Below are 27,389 nucleotides of genomic sequence, written 5' to 3'. Positions count from 1 at the left end.
TGTTGTGATTAAATCTGTGTAGTTTATAATTAATTAAGGGCAACGTAATCGGGTATGACAAGTTTATTGAGGTTACTTTAGCGAGAGAAATTGTAAGAGACGAGGCAAATGGACCGTGCCGGTGCCGGCGATGCCGCTCTCTTCTAATCCATGCTTTTTAATCGCAGCTGACGATGCAATTAGTGGCTGATTTTAAATTATAACGGTATTTATAAAAAAAAAACCTAAAACCCGACTGACTATATACTTAGAGGTATACGAATCGAATGATATTGAATTCGGTAAAATGAGAATTGTAACGTATTCATATGGTAATTGTGAGTAATATTAAATTGAAATATAAGAGCGTCGGTGGCTCGGGAGTCATGCACTTGACTCGCAATCTGCAGGTCTTGGGTTCGAATCCCGCCTTGTTCGAATGTGTCTTTAGATTTCTGATTTGCATATGTACATTTATCCGACGTTCTTACGGTGAAGGAAAACATCGTGATGTAATCTGGACATATCTGAGATGAAATTCAAAAAGAGGCCATAGCCAACCAAAATTGAAATTGTGGTTGGCTATGGCCTCGTCACCCTTAACTTAGGGTAAGCTCCGAGCCTCTCGTTTGGGATGTATAGTTATAGTATTATAGCTGATGATGATAAAGGCTATTATTGAAAAAGAAATATGCTTAACACGGAGCTCTCTAAGAATGCCTGAAATATTTTCGTTTACGGCCGTTTCCTTTGGGATCAATGTTTTCCGAAAAGGTATTGTAAATGCTCGCATATGTTATTAGGATGTAACATTCGCCTTTTACATCTATCTGACATTACTTTGTATTACCCTTACGGAAATGTATTTTATTGACTTTTATATCAGTTACTGGCTGAATTTACGCTGGGTTTAATATTGCACGAACTGCTGTTGGTTGTAATATTGTCGACTAATATAACAAGATCCCTCTGAGCCTATATGTTTTGTTTATTAACTTAGGCTTTTCCAACCTGGTGCTATAAAAATATATTAGATAATTAATTCTTCTCATTTGGGAACTGGAATGTACGTTAATGGTATTAATTAGGTACTTAATTTGTTATTGACTTTTGGGAAATACTGTTTGCGCTAAATATTGACGATAGTGTTTGTGCATTGAATTTTATGTTCAAATACAATGTGATATTGGATGCTATCTAAATTTAATTTTATATGTAGAACTGCTTTTCAAATCGGTCGACTGTTTGCTTAACTAGTCTATGTTAAGTTTTTCCTTTTTCATATGACGAAGACACCTTTCTTCCGATACCAGAGTTATTTGATACTTTATGAGAGCTATGTTGGCGTTTATCAAACAGGTTGATGACCACGTGTATTGATTGTTTATGAACTAACCTAAGCCAAAACAAAACTACTGTGTACTAGAAAAAAATAGGTTCTTAAGAGAATAACTCAAACTGAACAATTCTTTGATAAAAATTTTATTTAACGTGCATTTTTATTATAACTTGTTGCAGTTTTCTACCGTGTAGTTATGAAATGATAATAACAAAGTAGGAAGGCCGGCTCGGTTGCAACTAGTGCAAGGTTAGATGCATGGAGTCGTCCCTGAACGTCAGGACATTGAGGTCTCAATGAAAATAGATGATATTATTTTATCTTTAATATTAAAGACAATGTAGAAATGTTTTATTCATTTTGGTGTTATTGTAGTGAATATTCTTCATACTTTGATTTTAAGCATATCACCGACAAAACAACATACTTGAATTCGTTGGTCATGAATTTAGACGTTGCAAGTAGAAGATATATTCTTACTTTTAAATAATACTACCTGTCGTCCGCGACTCAGTCTGCGCGCAATTTAAAAACAAACTCAAAAGGTAGCCTATGTGTTCTTCCAGACTACGTTCTACGTGTGTGTCAAATGCCATTTCGGAGATGCCTTTAATCAAATATTCATCCATCCATCCATCCATCAAAACATTCGCAATTTATAATTGATAACATCCTTGTGAATAATCTGGCATAATGCTGTTATTATCTGTTCGAGTTTTAAATAATGAATTATCCTCATATCGATATGATTTAGGTCTAGATTGTCTAGTAGTTTTACAACGATTTCATAAACTGAAGACGAGTGTAGGTCGCTTGAAATCTTACGTGTACATCACTTTCACTCGTAAACTGGCAAGTGTCAAGGGCTGTTCGCCGCGTCAAGTGTAAGGCCGAGTTCAGCGGTGCGTTCGTTAACATCAAAGGAGGCGCTCCTTTTCATGCCCGCTAAGCTCAACGCAAAGCTCGGTACTGTAAAGTTTGTTTATAGATCTAACGAGCTCGTTGTAGTTTTATTAAGTGGAATATTGCTTTAACAGTGTTGTGGTTATTTCGTCGAAATGCTCTTTACGAACTGTTTTGTTGTGTTTAATTGGGGTACTGGTTATGTTGTCGTTCAATAAATAGTTTGCTCGTTTCAGTTTCTATTAAACTGCAAGCTAGAATTTTTATTCTTAACGTTTATTCCTTGCTATAAAATCAACGTTTAATAGCTTAGTTTCATGTTTGCAGTGACTAACAATCTTACTAATTTTATAAATGCGAATGTTTAGATGGCTGTATGGATGGTATGGTTTGTTAGAAGGTATCTCTTGAACGGCTGAACGGATTTCGATGAAATTGAGCATACATATAGAACATAGTGTGGACAAACACATAGGTTATGTTTTTTTAATTCCGTGCGGACGCAGTCACGGGAGACAGCTAGTGTTCGCATAATTTTAAATGTTCGTTTATAGAACACGGAAAAGTTTGTTTTAAAAAGATTAGCAGAATATATATCTTTAAACTTTAACCTAGTAGTTTCTCATAATGAATGTGTAAATGGAAACAGTCTTAAAACATCACTTGACCCGGAAAGTAACGCGCATTGTGAAAACACATAAAGCTTCCACAAAATTTATTGCCAGTGATAAATTTGACGCAGCTATTCAGAAGACTTTCATAAATATTTATCTAGCGTCTCGTAACTATACACACTGTAATTATTATTGAATTTATATTTTTACTCATTGAAATACGTCCGGATAAAATTTCTAGAACTTTTATAGAATAACATCATTAACAGTACCAAACTTTTCATCGGTCTAAACAATTGTGTGCTAACAACTGGAAATTTTAGTCAATGTTGGAGTTTGACAGATAGTCAGAACTGACGGTTCTGCACTTTGTGATTGTTTATGACAAGCATTGTGCTGGTGTTTATTTATAGAGCTGACCCTAAATTGCATGTTGTTTATGAAGTACAATGTGTTTGTCAGCTGTCCGATTTCCATTCGATTTAACTTGTTATTCGATCATCAATTCACACAATGTTATTTTAGTTCAATTATTCAATGCTTTTAAGAAATTCTTTTAGCAAATTGATTGTTTTGAAAATTTGAAATCTATTTCATAGATGTAACTTGCACAATCTCCCGTTCAAATGGAGTTTCCTTGTAACAAAATATCCCCGTGTTAAAATATTTTCTTGTATTTTCGGTTGCGTAAAAAATATTTCTAAAATGTTAATACAACGTATGAAAAAGGCAAGATTATATGGTACACTATAATACCTACATCTGCTATGATGTTACATTGATTTATAACCAATCGTGACTTACCTCGCAATGTAAGGTATGAATCATTTTTGCACTACAATACCGGTTTTTGAACCATCTGTCAGACTTATTCACGCGATTACCTTTGCTGGATCTTTGTATCTAAGACTACTTTGGCTTGCACTGATTTCGTAAGCAAGAAGCGAGTGTCCTTTGCAGGATTGGACACGTCTTTAAGCTACAATAGCTTGATTTTATAGTAAGCTATATTTTCATAATCGATAGCTAGGATGCATTAACTCCCGAGTTACATACTTAGTTTTTGTTGTGTACGATTACTTTTTTATTTATATTTTTCAAATTTCATCTTCGTGTCGTCATTTTATCGTAGTGTTTTTTAATCCAATGAAGCATTCAAAAGATCGGAACGAAATAGGTTAGAGATTTCTTAATTTAACCGAAGACGTAACAGCTTAATTGGCTATAATTTGTCTTGATATAGTTGAGACAAGTTAGCTTCGGAAACCTCTATTTCTCTTTTTAAATCACGAATAAGGACGGCATAGAATACAGGGCTGTTACATTCCTTGTATATTTTCTGACAATTTGAAAGCATTAAGGGGCTTGTTCTATTGTTAGAATAGAAAATGCGTATCTTTTACTGGCAAGATTATAGATGTATATATAGCATTTATTTTGTGGTACCGTAAATGTATTATTTCATAGTAAAGCCGAAAATAATGTTTGTTGTAATTTTCCGCTGTATGCAGTGCAATTTTCTTTGTTCGTTGCATAGATTATACTCATAAAATGAATAGAAAAAAGACTCTTGAAGGAAATAACATGTCTTGTTATTTAGTAAGAAATTACTCCTTTATTATGTTTTTAGCAGTCGCGACACTTTCCTCTGTTTCTAAGGTTTGAAGTTTTTAGCAATCAGCTTCAGTCATATTATAAAATTTCTATTAGAAAGAAAAAAATTACATACGTTGATATTTATTCCACACGCTTACATGTCAATAGATGTGTCGTTCAAATCTTTCTTCATCGTGTCTATATTTAGTTCATTGACACTCAAGATTGCGAGCGTTAACTCTAATCGTCTTATTTTCGAAAGCAGGTGATAAAATAGATGTTTTGTTCCTTTTCCCCCTGGGAGGCGGTTTTATTTTCGTTATCATTTACGAGTGCATTGTGCCGGCAGCGCGCGCCCGCGCAGGTCAGTCCACGCGGTGGGTTCGTTGCGCGCGCGTTTATCTCATCGATCATCAAAGCGATCAACCGAAAATGCGGGAAATTTGTTTGCTTTTTTTCACTTTCCTTTTTAAAGGCTTGAGTTTACTGTATTTCATGCCAGTGTAAATAATTTCAACGAAGAGTTGTTAGTGTTTATTTTGTTTTTATAACTTTGAAATTACGTTTATATTATTTTGAGTGTTATTTTATTAGAGGGAAATGAACAAAAATGAATAGTTTACGCAGCATCATGTGAACCAAAGAATAAGATTAGCTATAACACGTTATCTTGTTAAAAAGTAAAGTGATAAGGTGTTCCAATTGTTCGCAATTAATTTCCGGGTGGCGATTGAACAATTTTTCCGTCGAATACTTGGATCACGTCACGCTTTCGTCTGCCAAGCGTCGCATATCTTTAGTGTCAGGTGGTGACATCGACCCGCGCCTACCCACATGCTGTACAAAGGAGTCGCTCCTTTATATCCAAAGATAATAGACAATTCTTACATAGCTCATTATCCAAGTTACTTCGCTCAGTATTGTATTGTTTGTGCCTTCTAAAGGATTGTATAGTGGATTAACTGTTTTAATCGTGTAAGATGTTGAATGTATCGGAAATGGGCTGCCTCATGGTGCAAGATGGCCCAATTGTGGTGTCTTGGATTGTGTTTTTGGTGTTGATTTGTTTATGTTACTATCAAATTGGTGAGTACTTAGAAAATATTATTGATAATTGCACGTTGTTTATGCGCGTAACATTAACATGTTGTATAGATATCATAAAAAAGGGTCTTGACAGACGGACGGACGAACAACCAAAGTGATCCTATAAGGGTTCCGTTTTTTCCTATAAGGTACGGAACCCTAATAATTCGCAAATTCGTGTCATCAATTTTGTTAATTATTATCGGTTATAGTAATTGTTTACAAACAAGACAAGACATTTTGTAGTTTACCGTCATTATCAGGTCTCATCTCGATATATTATATTACCTATTCAAGATTATTTCTTATTGGTTATGATATATTTTATTAAAATTCGAACCATTACGTCTTTTGTTTTAAAAAAGATATTTTAATGTGGTACATATAATAATATTGGTATTTTAATATATTTGTGTAGCCTCTGTATAAGATTATCAGTTTCGTATGATGAAAAATGAAAACTATTTACATGATGAAGACACATACATATGACTCACCAAATTCCGTATAAGAATGGATCAGTAACCTTCCATTATATTTTCTTCTATCAATAATAAGATGATACATTTTCCTTAGATCATATGAAATTGAACAATTTTAATACCTGACTTTATCACGTTGTCGTTATCCATAAATGATGAGGTCGTTCACGTTAATGTGTGGAGGAAATTGAGTTTGTTGCTTGAAAATATAGGGCGGCTTAACTACTCTGTTATAGTCAGGCTTGCATTACTTATAATGCAAGTCAAAGCGGCTTGCTGGCTTGTATCGTATAAAGCCAACGATTGTGCTGAGCTCCCTTGTTAACTCCCGTCTATGAGTTAGCATAGGTTAACTTATTAATATTTTTTATAATTTATATTTGTTTTCAATTACGTAATTCAGATTTGCTTTATTGAGCGAAGTAAGGAGTATAAAAATTATTAGTGTGTGTTAGCTTGATTTTGTAACACTAGTTTTAATTCGTTTAGATGATAAGATTAAAAGTATCACCGATGAGATCTGTTACTTCCCAAATAATATTAGAGTTAGATTGCCTGTTACACTGATGTATATGTTCAACTGACTTTAATTTTTTTAGTAGTTTCTAGATGACCAGTTACACTTAATAATCAAAGATGTTTGAAGTAATTAAAAAAAAAATTAAACTGTAAATAACAGTGGAAAGTGGTGGTTACAATATTTGGTTCACATTTATGTTTTATTTTTATTATTAAATGGGAATATTAAGAAATTAAATCGTTCAAAGAATGATTCAGTTTGCGTCGGATATGCGAATGTACGAAGTAATGTTTACAAAAACATATTCCCGGAAGCTGCGTGTTTTAATTTCAATTGTTTTCTTTGTGTGTCTCAAACTGTGTTGGTCAATGCTCCGGTTGCTGTGTTTTTTTCTAAAGATTTATTCTCGGATCTTTCAAATACGGATGTATGATTCTTACAGTAATTTGTAGGGATATCGGTAAAGCTTGTATAAATGTTAAAATATACAAGAATTTTTACAGCAGAAGTTAGATGGTGAAAAAGTATGTCCTTCACTTATCTATACTAAGTTATATAGTTTAGTAAGTTTTCCATATCACGTTCGTTTTTTTTAACGTGTAAAATTATCATAGGGTTTAAATAAGACGAAGTCTATGTAATGTGAAGTAATTATGTGCTAATATTATAAAGAGACTTGAATAGGCTCCGATAGTATTGAACTGATTTTAAATTTATTACTATTTATTATAATACCGCGCGGACGAAGTCGCAGGCAACTGCTAGTCTACATATGTATAATTCTTTTGCAAAAACAAAGTCGTAACCAAATTGTGTTTATTGTAAGTGAAGTTTTCGTTTTGTGAACATTGTTCTTGTCAGCTTGAGTGTGGAGTGATGGTGCTGTTGACAGCAGGCTTTCAAATGTTCTTGCCAAATCTTTTGCGGTTCACTGAATTTTACATTGACTTTAAGGCACTTTTGTATGGAGATAAGAACGATTGTCGTTGAATAATGTTTGTACGTATAAGTTTATTCATTTTCATTTTACATATGTATTTTACGAATGTTTGCGATTTTCTATATAGAGGATTCTTCTAGAATACGTAAATAGCTGATTTGTATTCTGTACAACTCTGATCTAGATGCTGCGTAAAATAAACAATTTGATTACAACTTTTTGAATATCACTTATGTAAATAAAAGCTTTTTATTTTATTATTGAAATTAAAGAAGAAATAAACATTAAAATAAAAAGAAAATAAAAAAAAAGATTATTATTTCTTGCAAACCGACAGGATAGATAAGAAAATTTGCTTAATTTTGTTAATTAATCGTATTTCATAGTTATCGGAGCTATTTCGCTCGTATCATTAAATATAGCGGAGTCTAATGAAAAATGTAGGTGTCAAATTAAATAGCCAAGTTGAAATATGAGGTATAAAGATCGTCTCAAAACTTTTATTAAAGAGTGGAAATTTTTAATTAACGTCAAACAATCCTGATGTAGCATTGAGCGGAGAGCAGACTGAAAGATCGATACTTTAAGTATTGCTAGTTTGAATATTAATTAAAAACATGTTTTATACTGACCTATTAGGTCGGTATATCAATGGTTTTGGCAAACGGCGGTAGATGGCGTTGTCAAATAAATCCTAATAAAACTAAAACATGCTATTGACATACTGGAAGGATTCTATAAGACATTTATATTTTTTATCAAACGTGTGTTTTTTATTGTGATATTTACTTATATACATTTTTGCTAGGAGCTTTGGCTCCTGAACTAGGTTACCCTATGCTTCAGGAACCAACCCCTTGTATTAATTCAATAAATATTACGTTTAGTGTTTAAATAGAGAGAAAAATAGGAAAAGTTCAGGAGAGCAGTCTTCCGATACGACTTGAACCGGATAATTATCTTTTTCTTTCTCAATACGTTTAATATGTTGTAAGATAATGGAATATTTCAGTTACGAATACCTTATGTAGTTAACGCACCGTGAGGGCAACCTGCCGTTCACTCCCTGGTTACATTATGCAAATGCACATAATGTATTTGATTGCACAAAGTTTTTATAGCTATAGCTCGGTTAACTAGGTCGGATGTTTCCGTGTTGAAGCATTAGTGTTTGAAATAGACACGCTCGCTGTCCCAATTATTTAAATACTCGTATATGCCGCTTGAATAGAGACGTTGTCGCTTACAGATTGTGAACTTCGACTGTTTATAATCTGACTAATCATTGAACTTCACGAATGATTGGAAATTTGTTAAACATTATTTTGTTTGGATATTTTAAGACTATTTCATACGAATTTAATATTCTGAAATTACAGCGAATGTAAGATTAATTGATCGTATGAGTTCGTCAGTTTATAATCTGCCTTTGTAACAAGACGTCAAATGATTAATAAAATTCAAAGTTTGCAGACAAAACCATAAGGTTATTTTCATCAAACACTGACTAAATTCATAATTTGTTGATGACATTATTACTAACCCTTTGTTCTTTGGATTGCGGGGCAGTGATGTGGCTTACAATAATACATCCTTTGATTACTTCGTGACTGCGTGATGATTGACACACATTAATATCGAACGTCTGTGGTTTCTATGACCTCTATCAAATAACAATTTTTCTATTTAAATGTGACTCATTGATTACTGAATTTGTCATGCGTTGTTATGTTCTTAACAGGGTTTGAAAATATGGAATGTAGACGTTTATATTAACAGCTAGATTCTCTTAAATATGCTGTATTTGTTTTAGTCTTACTAGCTCTGCTTTTAAATGTATAAAAGCTTGAATATTCACAGATTTTCTGCACTTATGACGTTAGCTGAAATTGGCTCATGTCATGTAACGTACCCGTGAATAAGTGGACCCTAAATAATCCTTAAGTTCTCTCATTTCGTAAAGTACATCCTCGTACACGTTGAGTTAGCCAGTTTCTGTACCCCCCACTCCTCCCAACCCGGGATCTAGGTGACCTGCTTCCATCGGCCACCACCGCAAGCGACGTGCATTACAAATTTTATACTTTAATCTCTAGGATTGAGAGTATAAAAGTTAAGTGCACCGGATATTTTCCTCTCGAAACGATATTTTTAATTTAATTGGATGTGTATTCCGGCTAGCGTTTGTTTGGCTTACGTAATATCGTGTAGCTTTTAATAGTAAAATAATTCATATTTTGAATATCTAAAATACTTAAAAAAAAAATTTTTATGACACTTGTGTGCTCGTGTGTACCGCGATTCACCCCCACGAAGGTGCAATGTCGCACATGTTTATATGACGACGTAACAGTTTTTATGGGACCCCCGAATCATATTTGTAGATAGCTTGTTTTGGGAATATTCATAAATTTCTTCTTAAGAACATTCGTTTTTAAAACTAAATATAACTAATAACTTTTAAAAAAAAACTACATATGTAGTTTGCATAAACGACATAGTATTTATCCTTCAATTTAACGCTAGAGATTATTAACTAAAGTATTTATATGTATATATTTCTAATAAAATGTTTAATTTAATATTTACTGAATGTCTGGCGCCATTTAATATCTTTTGTTTTTCAATTTATCTCTTTAAAATGTATAGAAAATTCTCGGGATATTTTGTTTTAGCAAAATTCCTTTCACGATCCCATCTTGAGAAATAACTTTAATTAAAATAAGAATTCAAACTTAGAAGCATATTTATTATTTCTTCAATTATTTGAAATAATAAAATGTGACATGAATATTAAAATAAAATTACCAAGAAAATGAAATAACTATGGAATTTTGCAAGTTTTTAGATAAAAATCTTTATACGTCTTAATTATCAAAATCTAAATATAGATAGTCTTTGTTTCGCATAATTTGTTTTTTAATCTTTTCTTATAATAAGATTTTTCATGTTCACGCCTAGATGCTTCTTTAGTAGGTTAATTGGTTAAGTATAATGACAACCGTGCGGTTTGCGCGAAACTTCCTGCCTCGCACAGCAGCGTTGTGGAATGGTCTGTCCTCGGCGGTATTTCCAAACCGCTACGACTTAGGGTCCTTCAAGAAGCGAGCTTATCACCACCTAAAAGGCCGGCAACGCATCTGCGGTTCCTCGGGTATTTCTGATGTCAATGGTCGTCGTTGAACACCTCGGTGTTCCCGCTGCTCGTTTGCCCCCTTCTGTTATAAAAAAAAAAATTATGAGTCGTAGACTTTATTGTATATGTAATCCGTTGTAAGGTTGCTATAATTATATGAATTGTCTTAAGTTATTATCGATTGAAGTCGTTAAGCTAATAAATGGTCGTGTTTTCTGCGTTTTCTATTTGTTTTCTTCAACAATTGCATAATATATTGTATGGTATCTAAGTCTATTAGATGTTTTGAAATACTAATACGATAATATACACTTGCAATGCCGTATTTCTGCAAAAAATATTCGTTTTGACGTAATAGTATGCCGTCTCTTCTTATCTTACTCTTACGAATATGATAATGCGAATGTTTAGATGCATGGATGGATAGATGGATGTATGTTTGTTTGAAGATATTTCCAGAACGACTGAACGGATGTCGATGAAATTTGGCATACATATAGAACATAGTGTAGAAGAACACATAGGCTATTAATTATATTTTTTAATTGAGTGCGGATGGAGTCCGCTTGTAGGTTAATAAATGCAAAACTTCTAAAGCTTTTGGTAGATTGTACCATAGCGTTGTAACATTACCTGTAACCTATTTTCAACTACTAATTAAAATCATTATGACAAGGTTTATGAGTAATAATTATAACTTGACCAACCATAGTAATTTTGTCGCTTTGTAAACTAATTTTACTTACTGAATCAAATTTAAATACGACGCAAGGACTCTACCAAAATATGTAACATTATATCGTAAATAGTTTGCGAATGTAAAATAACTTTGTAAGTTAATTATTTTTATAAGCAATTGAACAACAATATTGAATGAAATTCTTTCCCTCATATTTAGTGACTTGTGTATTCAACAGTTAATTGACGGTCAGTCAATTTCCTATAAGGTATGGTTCCGTGACGTCATCGTGCGGCCTACGCGGTCGGTCATCGACCCCGCCTCGGACACCGTTAGCGATGCAAATGCCCTATTAGTATGTCTAATTGCTAGCTCAATTTTGCAATACACGCCCCTACAATAATGACAACATAATTTTATACTATCATTATGTTTTCACACGGAATTGATATATTCGTTACAATATACGTCATAACTAATAAAGAGCTGTTATATAAAGATTTTAAAATATATTTTGTTTTCCACTTTGTCTCTGTAGCTATGAATATTAGAAGAATGTGGATCTAATAACAAGTTTTTTTTTAATGCAACAATTTCAAATTACTCAAGTACTTGCTTCATGTAAAACTGAGTTAATAAGTTTGCAAAGGGCTATTAACTTTTTTAATTTCGGAACTCAAAGACTATACGACTTTGATTGTAGTTTCAACAATTTAATACACATGTGAATAACAAAGTAAAAGGGTATTGTACTTTAGACATCTGTGAGGTTTTGAACAATAAAATGGGGTGGTAATTACAAAATGTATCGTTCTTTTGTACTCAACTAAATGGATGATGTTATCTTATATTTTTAAATTTTCTGTTTTACAAAAGTTTAAAGATAATTTAAAGAAGCTATGAGAAACTACAATTTGATAAGATTATTTGATTGGTAATACATTGATCCTTATCGAATGAATGATTAGATTCTTGCATAGTTGAAAGAGTCAAATTTGATTCAACATGGTACAGTGCAAGTTTCGGTTTTACTATTTTTTTATAATACTTCTTCTAATCTTGTAGAAGATAGTAGGACTAAGTTATTTGAAGTAATATTTTGTAGGCTTTGCGGCGACTTGCTATGCTAGCGTATTCAACATTCCTTAAGCGACCAAGCTGGAATAGCCCGTCCTTTTTAACATGCATATTTTGGTCCAAGAGACATGCAGCCGGAAAATTAGGTTCGACGGAATGTTGTCTATTTGGTTAGCCTATTTGGGACATTGTTTGAATTGTTTTTGTATATTGAGAACGTACTGGGTATATGATACTGATAGAAAGATTTAAATAGTGCATATTACGAATACAGACACAGACGTTCCCAATAAATATTTACATCCTGGCTGCAGCAATTTTATTTCTTGTTATTCTATGGTATTTTCCTTTTAATGAAATGAAATTTCTAAGTTCTTATAACCTTGTGCAAATGCACACGATGATTCACGTAAGCGCAATAAATTGACGGATTAAGTTTGTCAGTCATTCAGTCAGAATTAAAAAAAAAGTTTTTTTGTAGCCTATGTGTTCTTCCACAGTGTGGTTTACATATACGCCTAATTTCAGCGAGATCCTTGTAACAAACATCCACCCATCCATCCATCCAAACATTCGTATTTATAAATTATTAAATTATTCGTACTATTTATGAATTAAATACACTATTTTTATACTCTATATATGTATAACATCTCTATTTCTTTATCTCAAATAAAATTAATAAACAACTTGTGCTACACGTCAGTCGTTACGAACGTAGCATTGGTAGCAATTTACTGATGTGGAAGGAAAACTTTTGTGTTACAACTTCGAATCTAATATAAGCTTAAGTTGGCTTTGTTATGCTTAGAAATAACTTTTTGCTTAACATTGACACAAGAAATAATTGTGTTTTTTATATATTGAATAAGCTAGCGCTTGACCACGATCCCACATGATATTAAGTGATGAGTTAGAAATATGGGTATAAAGATATTTAACTATTATCACTCACAATCATTGCTAATGTGTCAGTAAAAACTTTATAGGTATTTTTATACTTTTGTACTATGTTGGTAATATAAAAAGTTTTCATATTGGAAGATAAAGAAAATTGTTCGTTAACTATTTATTAAATGTAATATGGGCTATTACAACTTCTTGTTTTTAAAAGTTTGATAACGTCTCTCATAAAAGTTTTCAACTTAGCGCAGTATTACTTGAAGTTTTCCACTGAAGTACCCTTTGTTTTAGTACTTTCTCTTTGATTATTTGAATTCATCTTTTGTTTGTATTCAACTACTTTCGTATGTTTTGAATCTTTTGTACTACTAATTATTTTATTTAACTTTATAAGCATACTAGCTGTCGCCCGTGACTCCGTCCGCGTGGATATATAAAAAAACTTAATTAGTGTAGCCCACCCACCCATCCATCCACATCACATCCATCTAAACATTCGCATTTATAATATTAGTAAGTTAAATAAAAAGCAGCTCTTCAAGGCATAAATTCGAAAAAAATGAATAAATAGTATCCTATGTCCGTCTCCTGGCTCTCAGCTACCTCCTCACCGATTTTCAGGCGGTAAAGCCGTTCTTGCGTTATAAATAGTGTAACTAACACGACCTTCTTATATACATATATATATACATATATATATATTAAATTGTGCAAGGATAAGTTAATTGTACTTTTATTAAATTAAAAAAACTTGTTAAAAAGTAACGAACGTAAAATATAAAGCAAACGTGCAAAGTGAAAAAAGTGAAAGCTTTACAAACATAAATTTATAGTAAAAAGTAAATATATGTTGGATAATGACATTATTGTACAAGTTTTTGGCAGTGAAAACCGTGCTTTAAAGATTACTTGTTAAACAGCGTTGAATAAATCACGTTGTATAACTCAAAGAAACTCGCAAATATGACGCCGTCAAAGCGCTGTTAATCTTAAAAACGTCCCTTTCCACTCAATTACCGTCGGTCCGGCCCTGCTTCTAATTAAAACTAAACACTCCATAGCACTTTTCACTGGCCATGTTTATTTTTAATTTTGAAACGTACTTAACTTAAATGCTAGACTTATGTTTAATTAATAATGATAGCTTAATGACCTTGTGTTTTTTGATATGTAATTATATTTCTACCGATTTTGGCTTCGAATCAGTCGGTTCTGGGAAATTGAAAACCTTTGGTAATACCTTTACGGTGAGGAATACTTTTGCCTCTTTCAATCGAATTGAGAATTTGTTTATATTATGTTTATAAGTTGACCAGCCATCGCCCGCAACTCCGCCTTCGCGGATGAATAAATCACTTAATTAGTAGCCTATGTATTCTTCAGACTATTTGCAACATCTATGTTAAATTTCAGCTAGATTCATGCAGCCGTTCTGGAGACACCTTCAAACATACATCCATCCAAACATTTATTATAATAGTAAGATAAGACGCCCATAATTAATTTAGTTACCAAGTCGTTGATATTTACTTTTATTTATCCTAATAACTTATCCTAAATTGTGGTCCTAGTATTGATTCCAAATTAAGAAATGGATAGTACGAATTTCGTGATGTTTTTTTTGTCTCATTAATTGTTGCCTTATATTTGTGCGGGCATCGTTTCAAATTTGTTTTCATGAAATAGAAATTCCAACTGCGCCGTGGTAACGGAAATTGAATCCCGCCATTCGTTGCCATTAATGTTTTATGTTACAAGACGGTAAAGTTACGTAAAGGCTATATTTAAATTATTCAAATTATCTTGTTCTTTATAGCATGGTTTGAGTTTGTTACTTGTGTTTTTATTTTTCGAAAGTCATTTCGCTAAATTGAATCATTTAACCGGATGCTATATAAATTAGTTTTGCGATATAATAAAGAACTACTAAAGTTGTCACAGTTTTCCTTATTAGATGAACGGATTCTTAGGAAGTTTAGGTTATATAACTCTGTTTAGGCTAAGGGGCAACGGTGGGTTTTTACTGTATAGCAGACTAATGGACGACCGCGCGGAATTAAAAAAAAACAGAATTACTAGCCTATGTGTTCTTCCAGACTATGTTCTATTTGCATGCCAAATTTCATCTAGATCTGTTCAGCCGTTCTGGATATACCTTCAAACATCCATCCATCTAAACATTTATAATATTAGTAAGATAATATTATTTTTGAGGTAACAGATGTTGGTGTTTATGTAATCTTTTTTGAAATATTTTAAACTACGATTTAAAAATAATGTTTAAATATGTATAAATTTTCTTACATTTTTGCATTGCTTTGCATTTCAAAAATGTTGCAGTATTCTTCAAAACTTCGTTATAAATTTAAAAAAATAACCACCAGTGACCCAGAAAGAATAACAGCGATTTTGATTCAGTCTTTACATCACTTTTACTTTTAACTCGTATTTCTATTTTCATTCACTTGACGAAATAAAATGTTTTTATGTATATGAAAATTGCATTTTACGACTTCTTATTACATTTACTTATGAGTGCTCGAACTATAAACTATTATGTAATATATTATATATAAACTGTTATATCATAACTCGCTAATGTTATAACGCCTAAAGGACAATGAATGTACGCGTCCATTTGCCCGCGTCGGACGCACCGCACGCACGGCTTCAAAGGATTTTAGTTTGCTTTGTATGATTTTAAATGGCGCTGCGTTCATCATCGGTGCCTCCTGCATCGCATCAAGACGGCGTGGTGCGTATGGCGCCGGCCAATGGACGCGTACCTTAAAGGTCAATAATACTTGCAGTAATAATTACGAAAAAAATATTATTTCTTGATTATTAAGAAAATTCAAGTGTGGGGATAATTTTAATAAATCTTTTCTGTAAGAAGTGTCTTACCATATCCAACGAGTAAGTATACAATGCCTAAATAGATAGTCTACTTGTGAGTTCGGGTAGAATTATTCTAACTGGTTCCCTGGAGAGTTTTCCATCCACGGTCGACTGCGGTCGGGTGTATTACGTGTATGTCCTCCATAAAATTGCAGTATTAAGGATAATATAGCCCAGCATCGAGTTAAATATGCTAAACACATTTTTACTTCAGCAATAAAAATATAAATGGTATTTGACATCAAAATCATAATGCATATGTTTGGAATGCTACTGTACAGAAAAACATTGTAACCTCATTGTGGTAATACAATATTTTGCATAAATATTGCAATATGTAAATGTTAATAGGCATAAGTTTATTCTTAGAAATATGTAAACAAAGTTATTATCGTTGTAAAATCTGTCCAGGTAATGTTTGAAATCAACACGTACATTTACAAAGATCCCATTTCATTCATAATAAATATTGACTATATTCATGTTTCTCATTTTATTAACTTTTTCACTTTTAATGTCTAAACAATGCACGCTCACAATTATAGGTACACTACGCACTGACCTTTATAGTTCATAATTATAAATTACTACATTTCGTATTGCGTCTAGTTATGCGCTTTCCAAACTGTTTTATATTTCTATTCCGAATTTCCTTCATATCCATTTAACCGTTTAGGAGTAACGTGATAATGAACATCCACATATAATATTATTAAGTTAAGTTCTTACATGTCCTGAAATTTTGTCATAAGATGGGGTGTCCCTAGTGACTGGGCAACAGACCGGGGCGGCGCATTCTGCAATACTCACGCTCAGTGCCGCGCTTCCGAAGCTCGAGTATTTGCATTAGCTTTCCAAGTTTTGTGCTGGGCAAACTTATTATAATTGAACCAAGTCAGACTTTACAAGTGCACTTACAATTTTATGTCATTTTATTAAGACTTGTTCAAATAATAAGATAGTTTTGTTTATATTGTGCATGCAACTTGTATAGATATATCGTCTAATATCTGCAGTACAATTAATCTTATAAATGAAGATAATTTACTACAAATAATCCTATTTAACTGTTAAATCGGTCATTCTTTGTATTGTTTTTTTTTCTTTTAAATTTGTGTTTTTGTTGAAATTAGAAGTTAATGTCAATGCAACAGGTTCTTATCAAAAAACATAGTCTTTGCCGTATCAATTAGAGACGCCCGACTCAAATATCTTCGGTCGTAATACCTGATGCCTTTGTGCTCGGGCAAAGCACGCCAGTCCTCGACCGACCGCCAACGGAGGCGCACGCCCTTTATCACTTAGACGCTTACGACCCTTTACGGGAGTGCAAATTTTATACTAAGAAAATCTCGTGTCTCTTCAGAGTTCTTGTACAAAGTGCACAAAGGAAGTTTACGTTACATTAGAAGTGTACGCGTTCATGCCGAGATTTTGTGTTTACAGTAATATAAGGTGAGTTTATTTATTCATCAATCAGCTGAGGAACATCCGATGCTTCTATGACTTGAGGGCTATAAACTTTAATGGATTGTGTACCATTTATCTTGCAGCGTAATTCATAACTTGTTTATAATGTTCGGATTTACGATTTAGACAACTCTATTGTTTTTGCTGTATTAAACTGAATTTAATTTTTTAACAAAGGCAATTAAATTGTTGCTATGATCTAGTTAGCGACTTTCTGCAGTTTATAAGCAAAGTTGCGATCTTAACGAGCCTTAGTAAGTGCAAAGTGCAGTTTTCTCGCATTGTTCCGTTACTGTGAATGATCTTATTAACCTGTTTTGTTTTGAATTTACTTTAGCATTGTTATCGTATGTATTACGTTATGTCATAATTTTATCTTATGATATGTTATCTTTAGTGTAAAACATTCAGTGGCAATTTTTATCTGGTGTTTTCTTTTTTTTATTTTTAAAATGTTTGTGTTTAACTATACCGTAAATATAGTTGATGAAAATAAACATTATATCATTGTGAGTTATGTTCAGTTTGCTTTTTAATATACTCTGCGTCACTTGTTAAATTATCCCTTCGTAACTTATATAAATCTATAAAAATATGTCGTTAATAACAGCTTAATGACTCAAGCCAACAGGTTTTAATTAAGTTTAATGATCAAAACTATTTATGTTAAAAGTTGTAATAAATTCTACATTAGCACCGATTTATCTGCATTATATAAATCTTACTAATATACTTAATATATGGAAGTATTAATGTTTGTTACAAGGTATCTCCCAAACGTAGTAGTAGAACAGTCTAGAAAAAAACACTTAGGCTACTAAATTTTTTTTGCGAGTTGCGAACTAGGCTATGGTAAGTATAAACAAATTGAAGCAATTTGAGACAATTATATGATGTTAGATTAGTATTTTTAAAATTACTTAAATCTTTATTATGCAATGTAATTTTGTAAAAAAAAATTCTACTAACTTGAAGTTACTCCTTGGGCGCTCCCTTCAAATTTATGTGTTTGATTTGTATCGTACGTTCACCTGTTTTCGTATTTTTTTAGGGCAAATTAAGTATGTTATAAATTTTATATATAATTACCGCGATGTAGTCTTTTTAAATATTGTGTTAATTATTTTTTATTCAAGTTTTGTTTTTGTCTAAATGTTATAAATATCGCGGGAAAAGGTAGGAATTTATACCATACTTAATATAAAGGACGTATTAGTTGACGACTTTTGGTAATTTTCATTAGAAAAATATTTATACTGCATAAACATACGAAGGAGTAATAAGTACATGCAATATTCAGCAATGTAAAAAGACAGTTTTGTGCATCGTTCCACTTAACAAGCTATTTGGGCATGGTCTTTTTATATTTGTTTATTTTGAAACAAACTTTAAACGGCTGGAGAACACGCGATGTTTATTTTTAAGGAACCGTTTGGTCGATATACTTGTTTATATGTTTATGACAATGAACTGTGTTCTTTTATGAACGCAATTTATTATTTGTTCAAACGATAATGTTACATTTTAACGCTTCGATAGTGGTATCTATATTTTTATGACACAGTAACAAATTATTGTTTTTAAATCATAAGTATTTTAGACATATTCAAGCGCCTGTAGCCTCATTCTAGTTAAGGTAACGGACTATCATGTTGTCGTGGGATCGATTCCCAGCATTTGGTTATAATACATTCGCACAAGCTTTTAAGCTTTAATAGATTTAAGAGATTTTTGTATCTTTCAATAATACAACAAAAAAAAGTAAGTCATGCTCGTATCCAGAGGGATAGGTAGAGTCCTCGGACATCCATTTGGCGCGGTTATGACCCCTCTCTTGCTTCTAAATATTTATAATTCGTGGATTTCAATAATTTATTAATATAAAATAGTATGGTCAAATATTGTTACATATATTGTTCGTCAAATATTCTCGATTGATCGCAACCAGGAAAAATTGCCTTCCCTCGGGAAATGTTCGCAGCAAGTGACCTTTGATTTAACAGGTGAACTATTCTCAGTCTTTCCTGAGGTCAATCGAATGAAAACGATTCTAATCAATCAATGTCGGAAGGCCGCTCGCTTGAACATGATCGTAGATCAAGGAACGTCTTCAGAAATTGGCAAACTTGCAACACAATTTTAGTTTTATTTTAGTCTCTTTTATTGCATTTTAATATATACGTGGCTTTAATTGTTTTTATTTATATGGATTGCATTGGTATGTGTACGATTGGAGCCAAGATTTTATTTTTGTTCCACTTGGCTTTGGAGTGACAATTATTAAATGTATTATTTAAGTAGAGTTCTGCTACTCGTTTTCTATATTACTAATATATTTAAAGCGCAGGTTTCCTACTAATATCATTAATGCGGAAGTTTAGATTTTCGTATAGATGTAGAGCGTAGTCTGAAAGACAAGTTGTACTTTTTTATTAAGATGAAGTCGCGGGCAATAGCTAGTTTAGGGATATATTTTTCTTATGTATGAGTTTAAATTGATAACACTGTGATATTTTCTTTTTATCAACGTATATTGTCTCTCTTGTTTTGAATATAATTAAAAGGGATGACAATATGTTTTCGGCGATGAAAACGCACGGTTACAACATGTTTGTTTTTTGAAGAAAATTCTTAATTTTATTTTCGAGTAATGTTAAAGGCTTTATCGTAAAGCATTTTAAATCCTTCAGGTATATTTTCTCAGAAATAATCTTCGCGTGTAATCTCTCTTTGTAAGCATCTTAAGTTTACGCACTTATCTTACTCGTTTGAGTTCCTTGAATTTTTGTAGGAATTCATTCGCCGTTGGCTTTGAAGATTTCACTTAGATTAAGGTAATTCCTTAAACTAATTACGTTTAGATAATTTTTTAAATTTTTATCCCCGCTTTATTTCATTTTGCTTCAATTTATTAATCTTAAAAATAGATATCTCAAGACACTAACTGTCGCCCGTGACTCCGCGCGTTTTAAAAAGAAACCTTAATTATTATCCTATGTTAAATTTCAGCTAGATCCATGCAGCTGTTCTTCTTAGCTTCTATCAAACGTCCATCCATCCATCTATACATCTAAACATTCGACAAAAAACATTTGTAATACATTAGTAAGATTTATATATATATTTTTGTACTGCGTTTAGAATCGCTAAATATGGCAAGAGTGTTTTTTTTATTTACTTCAATCGTTGTAACCTTTCTTAGTACTTACGTCGTATTTTAATTGAATCATTTGATACCAGCAATAAAATGAAAAAATAAACCCGCTCTTTCCGTTGCAATAATACACCGCGTCTTCTACTAATCCACTTTATATTTAACTGACCCATTTCACCCGGAAATTTATACAGTTGCCGCTTTTAATTTACCCATTTTTTAATTTGAACTCGGATTATTTTTTAAACGTGATTTGTGTCTTAATTTTTTATAATTTTAGGCGTCGGTTCTACTATTTTTTTGAAATTAAATAATTTTATTTAGAAAATTTCAATTTAAAAAGTTCCACAAGCTTTGGTAATACGCTGTCTCGCAATTTTTTTAATTATTCAATGATGAGTTACAATTGTAGGAATACTCTGATCCGTATATCCGCCGTCCCTCAACCGTGAATTTTAATTAAAACATATCGTATTACTTTGAGTTTATTGCCCGTCTGTGGAGAGTTTTGTTTTCCATTGATATTTTCAGTTTTCGGCTGAATTAGGGGCCTATAAGAAAAGAGGGACCCCATCTGGAGTTCCTCTGTTGTGGTTCCATGGGCGTCGGATAAATAATATTATCCGCTGCTTGTTTGCATCTTTCTGTAAAAAAAAAAACATATGTACTAGCGGACCCGACAAACGTTGTCCTGTCTACACGTATTATATATATAAAGATGTTCATACCATTGTGATCTTCTATGACGATGTTTGGACATCAGTGGATGACATGTGCTGGACATGATTTTAGGTTTTATATATTATCTAACAAAACCACGTCTATCGGACACGAAATTGTTGGATTATGTTCCCCCGAGCTGATTCAGTTGGGGTTATTTATTTTTCAATTAATGTGTTGTATAATATTCAATGGTAATAAATTTGGTTTAACAGACTCAAAGCGACGGGGGAATAAATTTCCGCCGCTAATAGATCTCTACGGAAACATTTAGAACTCACCGAGTCTCGTTTGTTTATTACCACAGGTAATAGAAATGTTTGTTCAGCGGTAATTATTTAATTGATATATCCTGAAGTCGGTTTTATAGGTATTACCTGGAGGATATTTAGGTAATTTACTACAACTTTACGCATTATTTAGGTTTGGTTTTATGTATAACGTTGTGTCAGAACTTTTTTCTTTTTCTTATATTTATATGTATGTACATTATTATTTCGATGTCTTTATGTTCTTATCTTAATCAATAACGTTTTAACTAAAGATAGCTATGAAAATAAATTAATCAGTCTTAATATATCTTTGTTGAAGTTAAAATAGCTTGTAGATTGTTCTGGTTTGGGTTATGTTGGAAATGCGTTCCAATTTCAAGTTGGCAGAAAATTACAAATCTTCAATGCGGCTGGCAATCCTCTCGCAATTGGAACATGTTCGTTTCTTCCTTGTTTTTACATCGCTTGAAGCTATTACAGCAAATAGGGTTCGATTGTAGACTTGTATTGACGTAAGTAAGGTCAAGAAAACAAGGCTTTGAATCTTGGTATCTTATATTCGAAGTGTTTCTTGTTGTCAAACACACTGATCTTATAATATTGCATTGTTAAATTAAGTAATGCAATTTTTTTTGTAACGTCATTGTTGTTTTTGTTTGTACATTTTATAGCGTCTTTAATTAATTGCGAAATAAATCCTGAATTTATCATCAAAGACTAGTTTAGCCAGGCAGAGCCTGTCTGTGAAGTTTTAACCACTAATTAACCTATTGTAATCCATGGTTGATACGGTTTCGCTTTTAATGATTAAGGTATACCAAAATGTTTCTAATTAATGTTTTATGCTTAAATAATATTTAAATTTTTTATGCGATTTTAATTATTAAATTTCTACGTTTGTACGTTTTCTGTTAATTAAGTTGTATTGTTTTTAATTGGAAAATTCAATTTTGTTCTCGGCTGTGTTAATTTGGAATATGATTAGAATTTTTATAAAACTTATTAATTGTTTTGCGTAGTTAAGAATCTGTTAAATGATTGCAATGAGAATAACATATCTGATTTTATCTTACTAGCTGTCGCCCTTCACTCCGTCCGTGCGGAATGCCTATGTATTCTTCCAGACTATGTTCTATATCTATCCCAAATTTAAACGATATCTATGCAACTGTTCTGGAGATACATTTTAACAAACATATCCATCTATTATAATATTTGTAAGATTAGCCTAAGAGTAGCCACGTCATTAAGGGATGGAAATTTTCATGTAGTATGTAAAACGATCGCTTCAAGCCTTACGTTTCATTGAATACTGGTTTTGATAAAATAATCGTAATTACGCATTGTACCACACATTGGCGTATTAAACGAGTTTGTTTAATCGAATGAAAGCAGTTTTTCCATGTCTGTGTTTACTCTGTACGATGTTTGTTCGAATACGAATTATGTAACCTTGCCAATGTATATCGAGTTGTGCTCGTAGATATGTCCGTCTTTGTCATTTTATCATTCATTAACAACGGTACAACCGTAGACAGAACGGCTCTGGAAAAGTGAATGTCTACTTTATAAAGATTCAATATATTTGATTTCTGAGTAGTGTTTTTATATGATTGCTTGATGTTTGGGTTTTATTTTCATTTGAATGTAATTTCGTTATCAATATTGAATATTTTTTTTGAGACGTATCGAATTTGTTTAACGTTGTTTGATATTTTTGGTTTGAATATTGAGAAAATTGGTAGACAGAGCTTTTAAAATATATTTGTAAACTAGTTATGCTTGATCAATGAAAGAGTCTATTATCACCATTTATATTGTATATGGATTATTTAATAGTATTATTATTTTATTTGTTACGTAATAATATTAGAAATAATAAAGAAAACTTATTAGTTATTTTCCTAAGCGGTATTTTTCTGAATATATTGTTGCGTATGTTTTCATAGAGGTGTGTCTATAATGATAATTTTACAATGAAACGAGCCACTCGTAAATAATTACTTTTGATGTCGAATGCGAGTGAAAATTAAACGTTAACAAGTGAGTTACATAAAGTTAATTAGCGTCGAGGTCCTTGATGTATAGCGGCAAAGCGTGTACTCTATTATTTTATAATTGAACTAAGTTCCACTGAACTATGACTCAATGTTATACTTAGAATTTCTTACTTATATTATAAATGCGAATATTTAAATGTATGGATGTTTGTTTGAAGGTATCTCTAGAACGGCTGAACGGATCTCTATGAAATTTGGTATACACGTAGGCCACTAATTATGGTTTTTTTTGTAATTTTTCGGACTTTCTTTTTCGTTGACGGAATGGCGATAGCCAGTAATTAAATAAAATTAGTATCACAGGTGTTGGATGTTAATAGTGCACATATCAATTTAATTATGTTTGTCCTGATTGATTTGATGGCAAATGTTTATAGGCCGTTGATTTTGACAGGAAGGTAGCTGATCTTCGCAGATAAACGCGGGTATGTTATACGCTACGTTTTTCTTAATTCTACGCTGACAGTCGCTGATGACCTTAAGTCTTACTTATTACTAATATTATAAATGCGAATGTTTGGATGTATGTTTTTTAGAAGGCTTAACGGATCTTGATGACATTTGGCACATATTTACAACATCGTCTGGAAGAATACTTAGGCTGTTAACTAAGTTTTTTTAATCCCGCGTGGACCGAGTCGCGGCTGTTCTTTAGTAATAAATATAATTAAAAAATTGCATTTGTGATATAAAATTTCTATTTATGGATTTTTGTTTACACGATCGTATACAGTAAATGACATTATCATTATTGATCGAAGTTAGTAAGGCGTGAAATTGAGTGCCCTTTGAAGGCAGCGAGTGGGCGTTCTAATATCTTTTAGTAACGAAATCTTCCCACATGTATGAAAAGCGTTACAAATTAAAGCTCATTGACGTACTAAATGTAAATTGTAGTAGTAGTAGTAGGAATCTATATCTATGTATTATAAAGAGGAAAGATTTGATGGTTTGTTTGTATTGAATAGGCTCCGAAACTACTGAACCGATTTGAAAAATTCTTTCACTGTTGTGATACTACACTGTCCCGGGGTGACATAATCAATATTTATTACGAGTTTTTTTTTTAAATACAGTGCTGTCGAAGTCGGAGGCAACTGCTATACCTCATTTTATACACCAGACTAATGCTGTATGTAATTTTAATGTGAAACAATGTCTACTCTGTAATATTATTTCTTGGAGCTTTTATTCAAAAGATTCACTTCTTGAGTAAATAAGTTATAAAAATGTTTTTGCGCTGCGAGATATAATATTAATAACGTAATTTGTTGAAGTTAAGAAGATAGAATCTTGGATAATATCAGTCTAGACTACTTTTGAGAATAAGTAAAGCTTTTGTGCATTTTGCCCGCATAAAAAAGCAACGATTGCAAGCGCAAAGGTCACAGATTTTTGCCTTTAAAATTCTTTTGTGTAGAAAATTTCACAAGAAATTTCCCGTCAAAGGCCTTACACGTCAACTTCTAAGAGGCTTAAATTTCTGCTTACATAGTTTATGGAGGGATTATGTTGGTAAAAATATATAATAGACTAGCTGTCGCCCGCGAATCCGTCCTCGTGGAATGAAAAAAAACTTAATTAGTTCCCGGCAATTATTCTAATTTTTCTCTCCTTTTAAAGCTTGCCTAGATCTCCACGAACAAGACCAAGATAAGATACATCCGTTCAGCCGTTCTCGAGGGTTAGAGAGACTAACGAACAGCAATTGATTTTTATACATACCACATGAGTAAATATTGCTTAATTTTTGTATTACCGTGGATTTTTTTTGAGTTTTGCGAACTTATGATATTAGTGAGTTAGTCTCAGAATATAAAAAAACAACTAGAGTCTAATGTTTATATTGCAAATTCTTATGAATGTGCAGTATCGTCGCAATATCAAACTCACCATACTTTACATCTACAAGTCAATTCAGACTTTTGAATGTTTTTATTTAAAAAAAAACACGTATTATGCACAATCCTGGCATTATATCCAAAAGTCATAAGGTAGTGTTAACAGCCTTACTATAGCATTCCTTGTTACTCAATTAGCACTTGATTAATTAAGGGGTTTATCGTCTCCGACGCTCTGGCTAAGAACTTCGTGCCAATGAAACCGTTAGTACTCTGAGTACATTGAACAGATTGGCGTGAAACTTAGTTCAGTCAACTCCTCTCTCTCTCTCAGACTAATCCCATCCGACACATGATTGTAGTAAGACTTTTGTGTAGACGCCCTTAATGGCTAGACGGGAATTTCTTTCATAAACATTATTATACACATTTTTGTGATCTTGTTCGTTTTGTTTCTCTAACGACGCGGACTTAGCTATTAAAAGTATTTAATTCCTTAGCTTCACTGCCTCAAAGGAGAATATTTTATTAAAGCGTGTAATTAATGTTTGTTATAACAACATTTTTAAAATATCGTCTGTAAATAATTCGTGGTTTATTGTATTAAAAATATGTTTTAAACAATTTTACCTGGTGGTACCCTCACTCTTAAATCCCTTTTGAATAGGTATTTAGACGAATATCGATATTAGTTTTTTGTTTCGTGTTATTACCTCTGCGTTCTTTATAGTCGTATCGTAAAGTTATCCGTTTTATTGCGACTACGAAGAATTGTATAGCTCTCAGAACGTGACTTATTCATTCGTCGCAGCTTCCCGGGTCCCAGCGTCTGCAGTCTCCGCGGTCAGTCGTAAACTCGACCTAATCGTGTCATATCTCATAATTGGATGCCGTCATTTCTCTCGCTGCTTATCACGCCGGGTCGACTTTATGATCTTATCGGCTGTCGTAATTTTATCATTGCGCCGTATTGCACTAAATAGGCATGACGATTTCCTGACATTGACTTATGTTACGCTTGGATTGTCATTTTAGTAGTCTCAATCGAGTTAACGCTTTTTAAATTTTATTATTTTTTTATGCTATACCCTTACTTGTAACCTTCAAATGTTAGCAACTGTAAGTTACTTTTACAAACCATTTTCGACTTAAAAAGAGTCTTGACAGACAGACGGACGGACATAAAGTGATCCTATATGGGTTTTATTTTCATTTCGAGGTACGGAACCCTAAAAATCATATATGTATACAAATTTTGATGACCCTAATGATGCTTATTGTAAATGCGAATGTTGACTGTTATTTTGTAATTTGAATTTTTCTGCACTACTGCCGCTTGTAACCGTGAATAAAATAAATATTTTGTTTTAAAATTGCAAATAATGTTTGCCGAAAATGCTATCACATTTGTGGCATTGCGGTATATTTGTAATAATATTTTTGCAAATCATCATGCACCAGTGTCATGGACGACAACCAACAAAGCTTGTGTTTTTATTGTGTTTCTTTTTTTTTTCAACAATCACGTATTGGCGTTGTTTAGGTAAATGAAGCAATATAAAACAATAGAAAGTGACAATAAGGAATTAAATTGTTCAATAGCTTACGATACACTGATAAGTATTGTCTTGGCACTCCGTGTCAAGGGTGTGATCGGGCAATAAATTGTTGACGTATTGGCGTTGTGGGTAATCATTGGGTTTGTGACCTCACGCTCACC

At 32.5% G+C, this 27,389-nt stretch overlaps 1 protein-coding gene across 4 annotated transcripts in view; it reads left to right on the top strand.

Moving 5' to 3' along the window:
- The window catches only part of Svil (Supervillin), a 133,623-nt gene that overhangs the window by 30,267 nt on the left and 75,967 nt on the right, over positions 1-27,389 (top strand). Inside the window, exon 1 of one of the 4 annotated variants that reach the window (XM_013316634.1) lies at positions 5,415-5,517. The exons of the other annotated variants lie outside the window; for them this stretch is intronic. Coding sequence (XP_013172088.1) covers positions 5,430-5,517 — 88 coding nt within the window. The 5' untranslated portion in view covers positions 5,415-5,429. Of the gene's footprint in view, positions 1-5,414; positions 5,518-27,389 lie in introns of those variants that run through there. 4 annotated transcript variants of the gene reach the window in all.

Source organism: Papilio xuthus, unplaced genomic scaffold (genome assembly GCF_000836235.2).
Source record: "Papilio xuthus unplaced genomic scaffold, Pxut_1.1 DF826945.1, whole genome shotgun sequence".
Lineage (NCBI taxonomy): Eukaryota > Metazoa > Arthropoda > Insecta > Lepidoptera > Papilionidae > Papilio > Papilio xuthus.
This window is presented reverse-complemented; position numbering and strand designations above follow the sequence as displayed.